Source organism: Sphaeroforma arctica (assembly GCF_001186125.1).
Source record: "Sphaeroforma arctica JP610 unplaced genomic scaffold supercont1.164, whole genome shotgun sequence".
NCBI lineage: Eukaryota > Ichthyosporea > Ichthyophonida > Sphaeroforma > Sphaeroforma arctica.
In genome coordinates this window covers 48,884-61,383 of record NW_014040394.1, presented here as the reverse complement: position 1 = coordinate 61,383, position 12,500 = coordinate 48,884, and the positions used below count along the sequence as shown (strand labels likewise).

Sequence of the window (12,500 nt, the reverse complement as noted above, 5' to 3'; positions counted from 1 at the left end):
TGTGTGTACACTCGCTACACACTGACTTGTATTACCCATATACTAACATGCTCGCACATACCTCTATGAAAACCCGCTGACCGTCCACTCGCACCGGTGTGTCTATGTGGTTACTCTTGTCCTTAAAGGAGAGCGTGGGCTAGCGGTTGGGCGCTGACGTATGCACAATGTGTGTTCACGTGCTACTTCCCGAATCCCGCATACACCCTTACTTCTGTTTTGAATCAAATCTGACTATGCTGTCTCATATATACTCCCCGTCCGTCCTCTCAGGTGTGTCTGGTCGGCAACATCTCATCCTTGGTGGAGAGCATGGGCAAGAGTGTGGGTGCCTCTGTTACCGATGGAAACGCAAACGAGATTTGTTTGCTGAATCCGCTGTGCCAGATCATAGCCACGTGTTCGGATGTCACTAATCCCGCGCACGTGTACTTGTTGGATGACTCCGTGTTGCTATGGAAACGAGTGGTCCGCCAGGTGCGCTTAAAGTTGTAGTAGTGCGTGCGTTGGTGAGAGTTTGTGAGTATATACATTTGCCTGTGCCTGCGCATGACAGATGCAATAGTTTGTATGCGATGCATTTGCTCCGATGGTCGCATTCCTTCTTTTCTTATTCCGCGCAGCATTTACAGATTATAGATAATCGCCATGATGACATATATATATATATATATAGTTGGATATATAGATATATATATATATATATATGTATATGAATATATATTATATTGTATATGAATATATAGGTATATAAAGGTATTTGTATGTATGTATATATATATATATGTGTGTGTGTGTGTGTTAATTCGTACTTTTCAAATTCGATTTCTATACCAACTTACTTTTCTTCAAATGACCATGCTCATTTTTATTCATATATTCTGCAATCATCGTCTACTCAGCTGGATGCACCACAAATACCCATTCTGAATGTGTATCCGCGCACTATCAGTTTGATTGAGAACGTGGGCTCGGAGGTTGTGCGGGATGTAATGGCGGTACTGCGCAGTTATCTACTTGTTATCCCGGATCTCTTTTTCCCTGGATCCAAACAAGTCCCTCTCGTTGCCATGGCAACCACGTCTCCAGCTGTGGCCTCAGCCGCCGAGAGTATCGGTCAGACGCATGTGGTGTGTACGTGTGTCGATGAACACGCTTAGTGCATACATAGCATTTGTCCTATCGTTGAGAAATCTTCCTTCTTCTTCAATAAATTACTAGTTTCTTGTTCTCTCATTTGGAAAAAAAACATACACGAGATGCCGTTCAACCAAGTGCTACTATCATGCCACTCTCGCCGTTCTGACCACGTTATCTACAATTTCCATGCTGCAGTATAACTTATGCGAGCGTCTCGTCCAAGCCCTCGCCGCCTGGAAGGATTCGGGCTGCAAATTAATAGTCGATTTCATAGACTGCGCGTTGGTTATCGGCGGTGTAGGAGTCGCACGTGGCCCCATGCGGAGTGTGGTGGTTGCCATGGCGACTCGGATGTTGGCTGAGAACCAATCAGACGGCACAGATGTGCTCGTGTCATTCTCGCTGATATTGGCGCGTATAGCTGTGCAATTGCCCACCGAAGACCTGTGTTCTATCTTAGCTGAGGCCGTGGTAGCCACTAAAAACATACAAATACAAAATGACACACAGAACGGACCAGTGAATGTTGCGAGTGGTGTTGAGGGTGATCGCAGTGCCGCTGCCAGAGCCACAATGGACTCGTTTGCTAACACATCATCACACGCCACACACCCGGGTGCGAAAAGGATACCTACACACATAAATACACAAGAGGAAGCGACGAGTTATGGGCTCTGCGTGTTACTTAAGGGATGGGTTAGGAGGTTAGACCAGACATCTAGCTACCACTCCAGGAAATTGATTGGTCTGGCTGCACCGGTAGTACTAGAGCTGGTGGCCAGGCGAGATGCTCAGGTGTTGGCAGAGGAGTTCCCTATGGTTATTGATGCGCTCGTTAGTATATTCGGATCTTTGGCGAACGAGAATGGGAGTGACGAGTAAGTTCAGTTGAGTGCTAGTAGATGGGTGTGTGTTAGTACTTGGCCTGTATAACAGACATCATAAGGGTTGAAGTGTTGATACAGAGTGGCTGGAATGTTTGTTTGTTCGTACGGTAAATGTGCGGCAAACGGTAGATTCCAAAGTGATGTACAACGTTTAATCGTTGTTGTTGTCCCATGGCGTTCGAATCCTAGAAATGGCCTAAGAGCTCTTAACTTGTTGTTAGCCATTGTTTCTCATCTTATATGACTCTACTTCTGTTGCACAGTTGTCTGGTGATGAATAATGATTTAGATACGTGGGCGCCGGAACCCGGAGAATTGGGCGAGACGTCGAGGGAGCGTTTGGTATGTGGGTTCAACTCAACAATGAACGCTTGCTGGTGAGCATTATTAAATATCTAGATCGTTTGCGATCTGTGATGTACTGTGTGGTTGATATGCAGAGCATTTTTATGTAACCAGTAGCACGCCTTCAAGTGCAGTGCTTTTGTGGGAATGAACAGCTGTAGATAGTAAGATGTGGTCATTTAAAATTCTTGCACGCGACCTTACAGATTGTCAATGCTATAGCAGATTCTTCCCACTCAACATGTACAAGCTAGCATTCAGCATACTGACCTTTGCAACTGTCACAGAGATTGCCACACAGCAAGCATATCATACTAAGCCGTTGTTTCACCACAATATTTACTACAGATGCAACACAACGACGCTGTGTACCGAATGTCGCTCAAGAATACGATACAGACACGCATGACAGGGCTTGCGAATACTGATCAGAATGGCTTCCAAAATCTATTAAGCACTGTCAGTCCGCCGGTGCAAAAGCAATTTGCCGAACTAATGCAATGACCTCGGTAGTGTACTCAAGTGGAGCAGGTGGAAATTCATCTGCGAATCTGGCTAATCAAGAAAACAATTAAAATTAATTAGTGTACTTTATATCTCAATGAGTATTCTGTGCGAGGAATCCTCGTTGTATTACGACTGCAACAGCTGCTTCACCTTACGTACATGCTGGACGGGCGCTCGGCAAAGAGTTTCGTTAACCATCCAGCAAGTGATATATACATAAATATATATATATATATATATATATGTGTGTGTGTGTGTGTGTGTGTGTGTCAGCAAGAGATATCTCTAAATTTGCATCAATATGCTCACATCCATCGCAAAGGTATACTGTGTTTATTTTATTCATCGATCGATGTTGAGTATTCGACCTTGATACTTGCGTATGTTGCTTAGACTCCGCGAATAACTCTTCTTGACTTTTATAAGGGCAACAGCCGTAGGCTGAGGTACGCAGAAGTTCATAAAACTCGATGAAAGTCATGTCCTCCCCAAGCATTTCAGTCAGATTTAACCCCTTGTGCTTGCCTTCGACATCGGCGGCATTTCTCGATACTATAGGCGCACACGAGCGCGCTGTGATTGATGTACAGTTGACAGACAAATCATCCTCGTCTTCCTGCAACCAGTAATCGTCATCTATTCTATCATCAATACTAATAGTCTCATCGGCAATCGCTTGCTTATCGACGCGTGCGGGAATTTTAATGACCTTCATTCCCGACTTAGTGCGTGTGACTGGGGGTGTGGCATAGTTGTCACTGAAGTCCACCACAAGGTGTCCCAGTTTCTTCTCAATTTGAATATCCCCGCTGTGTGAAGCTAGCGCCGAATTGAGTATCTCGGCTGAACCCGTATTGAAGCTTTTCGTTTGACTTTTCTTGCAAATACCACTACGCCCATAGAAGATATCGTTTGATTTGGACCCTGCACGCCCTGCTACTGGCCCAGTAGCCGCCATAGTCGTAGATCTTGAGAGAGATTGTACGTGTATAACAGGCGATTTACCTGATTTTGATTTCATCCTGATCATCACAGGTTTCTTGGTATCCGTATCTGTGAGCCATGACGCGACCGCGGTTTCAAGGGGACACACTTTCATCGTGATAGGAACCAGAGACACCGCACTGTCACGACCAAGGCTGTGTGAGGAATTATCATCAATTTTTTTACTATATACTGGGTTTTGATTTGTGGATTTCATTGTATCTAAACACTGCGTCGAAGCAACATTTTCTGTCGATATCCGAGAACTTATTGACTCCGCTGATAATAAACGCAAATAGAGTTGACGCCTCGATTGCTCTGACTCTGATGTGTCTTCACCGCGTAGATTGTAAGTACGCGTTTCGACATTCAGGAGAGACACGCTCCAATCACCTGTTACTAGCGCAACATTGGCACTATCTAGTTTATTTAGGAGGCCGCTATGAAGCCCGGATCGTGGTTTCCTGATTCTAACTGTAGGTTTCTGCCTCATATTATGCTTGCAATGATCCAAATCGTGTACATAAACAGGAAATGGGAGAACACATTTGCGCCTTGCAATCTTGGACATCATCATACGACTATCATCCGTTGAATTTACCTGATCCTTCATATTCTTTTATTTGAACTACAATATATGCATTATTATGAATCTGCAATTTTAGCGCTACATATATATATATAACAAGTAAATACTCGCATCATTTGAATCGCATGATTATTTTTTTTCTTTTGCTAGTGTCTATAAAAGTACTTTTCTTTTCAATAAACATAGACAAAACCTCTATTTGCAAATGTATTTATTTTAAAAAACACTACCCACAATCTCCAATAAATAGCTCTCGTTTCTTAAAGAATAAATATTTATTTATTTATTTAACAACAATAAAAATAAATATTTTGTCTAGAAATTCATTATTTTTCTTCTTATTTTTTCAAAAATACTAAACCAATAGCCAATGGTACTTTTTTTCTAAAACGAATATTTATTACATTCACAAGAAGATTCCCAGGCTCCCAGACCCCAGTCAGCCAGTCCCCAGACGGCAGCTCTCCCTCAGCCTCAGCCCTCAGGGCCCAGAGAGCCTCCAGAGGCTAGAGAGAGAGGAGTGCACCCCCCTGGGGAGTCCTGGGGCCTGACTGTTGGGGGAAGTCTGGAGTTCTGGATTCTGGAAACTGGACTCTGGCCAGTCTGGAGTCTCCTCTATTAGTATTTGGATTTTAGAGGCGCTGCTGACACTACAATCAATCAATCAGTCAATCACAATTTCTGAATTTCATGCCTTTTGTGTATTTATTTATATAATTTTTAAAACCCAAATTTCAACCCAAAAAAAAAGGGCAGTATAGTGACAGTCCGACGGACCGACTCGGACAGTCTCTGAGTCAAATTTCCAAGAGCTTAGGGCAAAGTTGGCAGCCTGGCACTGGCAGTCTGGCACTCACAAATCGGCAACCGGCCACGCCCGCCCTCGGGCCTGAGGCCTAGAGTCCACAGACGTACGCAAAGATAGTACCAAGAGACCTAAGAACAGTAAAAATAAATTTATATGTGTTATATTTTTTAAACAAAAACATTTGTACATTCGAATGTACTGTATTTTTATTTATTTTTTAAATGTAGTAGAATATATTATTCGAAATATAACAATTGAAACAAAATACACTGAATTTTCAATTTCAGTAGAGAGTAGAGACTACTAGAGAGTGACAATTTCAGTAGAGAGTAGAGACTACTAGAGAGTGATGTCTGTATGACTGCAGTATGAATTTTTATACTGTATTGTATTTACTATTTATACAAATAGTAAAATACAACTTTTTTCATATATTTTTAACAATGAACTGTAACCGTAACAGTTGTAACGATAAATGAGCTGTTTTTTTTTATAAATAGAAGACTGCTACAGTACATTTCCATAGCGGCATAGCCTTCTCATCAATTATACAGAATATCTTTATATAAAGTAAAACGCATAGATTACGATGCTAATAGCGCTAAACTTTTAACAACATTTTCATCTGCTGGTTGACAACTTGACATGCATTTTCTGTTTCTCATTGTTCAACCGGGTACGTTACGTTTATACAAAAGAAAAGATTACATTAACGTTAAACGATGCAGCGACCCTACCCCGAACTCTGAGTCTGAGGCTCTGAGGCCTGAGCCTTCTCATCACTCATACATAAATCACACTTGATCGCGTGACCTCTGACGACGGACAGAGTCAGACACTCTGACCTCTGTGAGTGATTTTGAGATTTGAGTATCACGACTAATATCAGAGCAAGAAAGAAGTATGTATGTGATGTGACGTTTTACGTTTGTGTACTGAATTGAAAACGTTGTATCCTTGTATATTTTGGCCTGATTTTTTTTTTGCTACATGTCTTTACATCGTACTAAAAACTGAATAAATACACACTTCATTCGACGCATAGAGGCTTAAAGGCTTAGGCATACTGGCGTGTTTATAAAAGATATACGTGTTACGGAAAGTGTACTTGTTAGCAATCCGTTGCAGGTATATATACAATTATACACACAATTACACAACAACAACAGTAACTCAGTAAACACACAATCAAACAACCCCATAGTCATACTACTAACTATGTTTGTATGCTAAAACAAAAAAGAATCGACACTAGTATTGCCCATAAGAGGTCTGGCGGGCCTTTCTAACCGTACCGACAGGAAAATGAGGGAGGGGCGGCGAGGCCGTGGCCCGCGGGCCCGAGCGTGGTGGATAAATACTATGACCCAGAAACGACCCCTTTTATGAATTTTGGGACTATGTAACGCATCAAATAGTTAACCATTTTACGCTTCCGCAATGGTTTTAAAACGTTGCAACGTATAACGGTATGAGGTCTGTCGGAAGACCTCTCATTTTGGCTCTTAAATTTAAAAATAAATTGCGAAACCGGTTTGGCACTACCTAATTTTTTAAAATAAAACAATTATAAAATGTTGAATAGGACAACAATTACTGTTTAGATTCATTTTATTAAAAAAAGGTATTTTTTTACTACTTGATCAAGTCACAGAGCAGCGAGTACACATTGATTTGTTTTTAAAAAACCACCCTAAAATGTCTGTAGACTTGTTCATAGCCGTCTAAAAAATTAGACATATATGTAAAGCTTTTATATTTATTTTAAATATTACATATTTACGTATTTACGCCGTACATCCGGCCCAAGTCAAAACAAGTGACAGCATCACAGGCAGCAACAGTGCAAGTGTGAGTCTGTGTGCAACCTCACAGACTGCCAGACTCTCACACTCACAGCACAATCTCTCTACTCGCTCTCTACTCTCTACTCTCTAGAATGACACCACTCACTCCTCACAACACGTAACACAGTACACACTACTGACTACACAGTACACCTAGTCACATACATTCACAAAGTCACAAACTCACAACAGCGAACAGTCAACACAAGAAGTCACAACTCACAAATCACAACTCACAAGAAGAGAGGTCACAACTCACAAGTCACAACTAGTAGACTGTAGACGGTAGAGTATTTACACAGTACATAGAGAGCGAGGGAGACTGAAAGTCTAAGAGAGAGAGTAGGGGCCAGTTTTAGGGTTTATATTCAACATAGCACTCTCTCTAGATCAGAGACTCAGCCACTCAGGTCAGCCTCTCAGCCTTCAGGGCTCAGGCCTCAGGGACACCGGCTCCGACGTTAAGAATTTTATAGTGACAGGTGTCGTATGGACAAAGTCGTCATTTTTTTTTTTAATAATTGTCTCTAATCTCTATGTACATACTCTATCTCTATTTGTTTGTGTTCAAATTTACGGCAATAGATTGAGCGTTGATTGAGTATATATGAGTTTTATATATGAAATAGATTGTAGATTAGAGTAGAGAGAGTCAGTATTTTTTACTCTGCTATGTCTACTACTAAAAAATACTTCACAGTTCTCACTTTAAAGAAATACTGCAATACGTTCGCAATTGTAAATACGTCACGCGATCCGCAAAATTGTACTGTAGAATGTAGTATGGAATATACTCCGTGCCCTGTTCTATTGGATTAGGGCTGGACTGACAGGACGGAATGATAGGACAGGATCTTCTCTGTGCCCTGTCCTACTATTACTGGACCGGACTATTCGAATGAGACCTTCTGGACTGGACTTTGGATGATGAATATGAGGACCATGTGACCTGGATATTCGATGAGATTCTCTGATGGCTTTAGGATATAGGATCAGAGGATCTCTTCTACTCACTAGCCCTACGTTAGTGGGACCTGAGAGGCTGAGACAGTCGTTATATTACCAAGAGTAATAAACGGTTAGTATTACCTAGCCCAATTAGCCATACTACATGAGACAGTCGTTATATTACCAAGAGTAATAAACGGTTAGAATTACCTAGCCCAATTAGCCCCACACATCAGATGACAGAACATGATTTGAATAACTGAATTGCCTTTTTTTTTACAAAACAACAACTTAGGAGGCTATGAAAAAACTCTTAGACAGTAGACTGGACTGTAGAGCAGACTTTTATTCGTAAAACGTAGACATGCTTCCAAATCGATGCGTTAATTCACTTTAGGCCCGCCATTATTTTTAGCATAGCCCGCCAACTATATTTTGCCAAAAGATGGGCTGGTTTGTTGTTAATTGGGCAGATTTTCTACTGAATACATAGTAAAGATCCAACCAAAATAGGTTTTTATAATTGGCTTTTATTAGTATACATAGTATCTGAAAACGGGAGAACGGTTTCAAAACTGATCATTAATGTAAAACATACTACGTTTTCAACATTATATAAAAATATAGCGCATATAAATACATAATTGACTATTTGACACTACTGTAAATACATAATTGCGACTAATTGTCAGCGGAAAGCCGGAAACCCGATGAACTCCAAATGAAATTTGTATCTCAGTTGATATAAAATCAAGCCAAAGTAATATATATGAAGAGTACAATTGTTTTTTTTGTTTGTTTGTTGTTTAAATTTATACTTTACAGCAAATATCATATTTTTAACCTTCTCAAATCTGAAATTCCTGAATCTCACTTCTGAAGTTCTGGCTTCTGTGTCCAATTTTCAGAAATATATATATATATATATATATATATTAAACAAAAACAATGCAGTCTAAACTCTAAACTCTAAACTTATAACTTTTATAAAATATATACAACTATATATTTAGAGAGTAATTGAGTACTGCCACATAAATAATAGGAGAAGCCCGAGCCCGGGCCGGGGACCCCTATTATTAATATTATTATTTTTAAATATTTTTAAAACCCCCAGAAGCTAGCTTTATGATAAAACTCTAATATAAAACAATCCTTGTTTTACAAAAAAAAACAATAAAAAGCTTATTGAGGTTAAAATTTGGGTTTGGCGTGCTGCAGCCTGCAAGTGATTGGTGAGTGAATACTGTTGACTGGGGACAATGACATTGATGACAATCGCGTGCTGCAGCCTGCAAGTGATTGGTGAGTGAATACTGATGACTGGGGATAATGGACATTGATGATAATCGCGTGCGCCAAGTGACCAAGACTGCAGTCACTGGCTCACTGGCACTGCAGTCTGCACTCATAACTCTGACAGACTGTCACATCTCACAAGTCACAACTGACAGTATTTTGAGTACTGACTACTGACTCCTGGAGTCCTGAGTGCTGAGAGTGGCGACTGGCGACTGTCAGGTGCTAACTGCTGACTGCTGACTGCTGACTGCTGACTGCTGACTGCTGAACTGCTGACTCCACTGCTGAATGTTGACTGCAAATCTGCAATTCGAATCTGCTGACTGCTGAATGCTGATAGTGCTGAGGTGCTGACTGCTAACTACTGACTGATGACTGTTCTACTTCAGTGCTTGGCCTTTCGGGCTGCGGCTTGCCCATCTTGCGACTTGCTGTGTAATTCCTGTAAAGGCGCCGTAAAGTGACACGTAATGTACACGTAACGAGTTTTAGGGAGACTTTGTTAATTGACTTAAGGTCGGTTGTATATGATAACAGTGTGAAAGTGAGCCAGTGCAACTGACGATTTTGGACGACTTCATATACCAACGGTCTCCCCGACACAATCATCCGACACGATGGATAGCAATACGCAGCCTCGGCTTTCCACGACGGACTCTTCGACGACGGACAATGATATAGAAATGGCTGACATCGTCAAAGAGGAGAGCCCAGTAGTATTGACCGATGATGAACAATGTTAGGCCCAATGAGGATGACGCTCTTCAACCCACAAGGACTCAACATGGACAACGCAGCACATACAGATAAGTGTTTGAACGTTATATCGATTTTAAGTCAAGTTGATGTTATGTGTGTGGTTGAAACCTGGCATAACACCACGTTTCTTAATCATATACGCTCAAACACACACTACCATATCCTACACCACACTACACAGCATAATATCTTACACCCTTCACACTGTGGTATTGGCATCTTTTCCAAACACCACCGATCGAATTTTCAACTTGTACACTCTTCACCGTACGCGGTGTTCTTTATGTGCTTTGGCATTCATATGGCCGTGTTCTACTTTCCACTCAAATTGCTTACTGAAGAAGACGTCAAGCGATACATGAATCCCCCCGAGATTGGCGGTTTAACCAGATGTCGTGTGGGGAGATTTCAACTTGAAAACGATTGAAACTATTCTGCGTAAGACGTGGGGCACTTGGACTACCTCTCTATGCTGGCGGCTCAACTGGTACTGAACATGCGTATCATTGATCTACCACCCCCGCCTCCCTCCAAACTTATAAGCTGACAAACAACGGTATCTGTGGTGACCACACCTTTGGACTCGATCTCCAGATACTTCCCACGAATCAAATCCATCGGCCCCAACAAATGCCAGCAATGCTGCCGCCTCCGGACCAACGCCTCCCCTCCTATGGATATAACCGATATCGCCATCGACTGTATCACCTACGCAACAAATCCCGCGCGCGATTATTTCAAGCCGAAATCCGGGCGCATCAGAACCTACTACGGTCGTATCTCACTTTACATAGACCAGCGGAAGGGCTGCTACGAATCCTCGACCGCATCTGGCGCTATGCCACTAACCCACAAATCTTTGGAGGGTTCTATTATGACTTAAACAGACCTTGGGTTCAGCGGCTGCCAAACCACTCGTTCATCCCACGTCTGACCGCCCAAAGCAATGCTCAAATGTTCAAAGATATTGCGTACCAACGACGGTCTCCGCGCCAACCCTGCATACCGGGTACCGATGACACAGGCGCTACCCTCACTGGCTACTTTGAGGCCCTATTCAACTCTACAAACCCGTACGTGGTTCCACCGGATACCGAACCCTCTCCTGATGTCACTTCCACCATACGCCCCGACGATGTAATGGAGGCAATACTACGCTATCCTAATAAGGGACCTGGCCCCGACGGGATCTACATCCTCCTCCTGAAGGCCCGCTCTATCGAACGCCGGACAGTGGGACGCCCCGACACCAATAGCCCACTGATTAGACTCCTTGCCGAAGCATTCACTGAGCTACTGAAGGCGGGTACCTTCCCCGCAGCCCTGAACTGCAGCCTCCTGACAGCGCACCCAAAGAAAGCCGATGCAGATATCACCTCCCCCGCCGACTTCCGCCCCATAACGCTTACGCAATAGTCAGACGCATCTTTGAAAAGTGCTTTCTTAATCTGATTACGAGCCACCCCGGCTCTGCTACCCATGCTACCCAAGCTGGCTTCAAATCACGGTACTCCTGTCATACCCAAGCACTTGCCGCCATGGAATCTGAGACACAGTCAGAAGAGGAGTGGAACGACGTCTGTCTGGACATAACCAAGGCATACGATAAGGTCGCTCTCCCACGCCCATGGGTACTTCTGCGTCACGCTGGAATGCCCGAAAACTGGATCAACTGCCTCCGCGCGCTGTTTGAGAGGGTCCCTACCCGAGTGACATACCACGGCACGCTCTCGTCTCTATTCCATAGAACGAATGGCATCCTACAAGGCTCAATCGTCGGCCCCCAGCTCTTTATTATCTACATGGATTCCTTAGCTGTCACGCTAGCACAATTTAGGCCCAAGCTCCTCCGCTCTTACTTATTTGTCGATGACACACGGATCCAAGCCCCTCGATCGGTTTCGCTCCAGCCCTTCTTAGATGACATTGATGCGTGGGGATGCAAATCTGGCCTCGAACAGGGTGTCATTAAACCCCGAGTACGATCTACCGACTTGCGACACGCGGCGCCAACCCTCCGTATAAATGGTGAGCTTATCACGCCGACGCTTGCAGACGTACCTTGGAACACACGTTATCTCCCCCTGAAACTGGCGCCTACACATGCCGAACCGAAACACTCTAAATACCTGGGGTTCCCACTCTCTCACAGAGTACCAGGAATCAACCTCGCTAGACATATGGAATCCCTGGTTGCAGCATTGTCACTGGGTATCGCCTCTTTCCGCGCTTATGGCTTCCATGGCTTCAGCTGGCGACACCCCCGCAACCGACTGGTGATGTTCAAAACATTCATCCTATCCACGGCTACATATGGGCTGAACATTATTGCCTGAGCTCCGCCTATATGGAAGGATGCGTTGGACCCCCTATTCGAGCGCTTT

At 43.1% G+C, this 12,500-nt stretch overlaps 2 protein-coding genes across 2 annotated transcripts in view; one reads left to right on the top strand and one right to left on the bottom strand.

Moving 5' to 3' along the window:
- The window catches only part of SARC_03280 (hypothetical protein), a gene marked incomplete at its 5' end in the record, with an annotated part of 3,865 nt that extends 904 nt beyond the window's left edge, over positions 1–2,961 (top strand). The window contains 5 exons of the mRNA XM_014302933.1: positions 274–477; positions 903–1,130; positions 1,336–2,018; positions 2,291–2,369; positions 2,721–2,961. Of these exons, the coding sequence (XP_014158408.1) occupies positions 274–477; positions 903–1,130; positions 1,336–2,018; positions 2,291–2,369; positions 2,721–2,876 (1,350 nt within the window). The 3' untranslated portion in view covers positions 2,877–2,961. The remainder of the gene's footprint in view (positions 1–273; positions 478–902; positions 1,131–1,335; positions 2,019–2,290; positions 2,370–2,720) is intronic.
- A 44-nt stretch (positions 2,962–3,005) lies between these two features.
- SARC_03279 (hypothetical protein) lies at positions 3,006–4,476 on the bottom strand (the record flags this gene model as incomplete). Its single annotated transcript, XM_014302932.1, has 2 exons — positions 3,006–3,041; positions 3,256–4,476. 2 exons carry the CDS (start codon positions 4,474–4,476, stop codon positions 3,006–3,008), a joined length of 1,257 nt encoding a protein of 418 aa, XP_014158407.1.
- Positions 4,477–12,500: the final 8,024 nt, after the last annotated feature.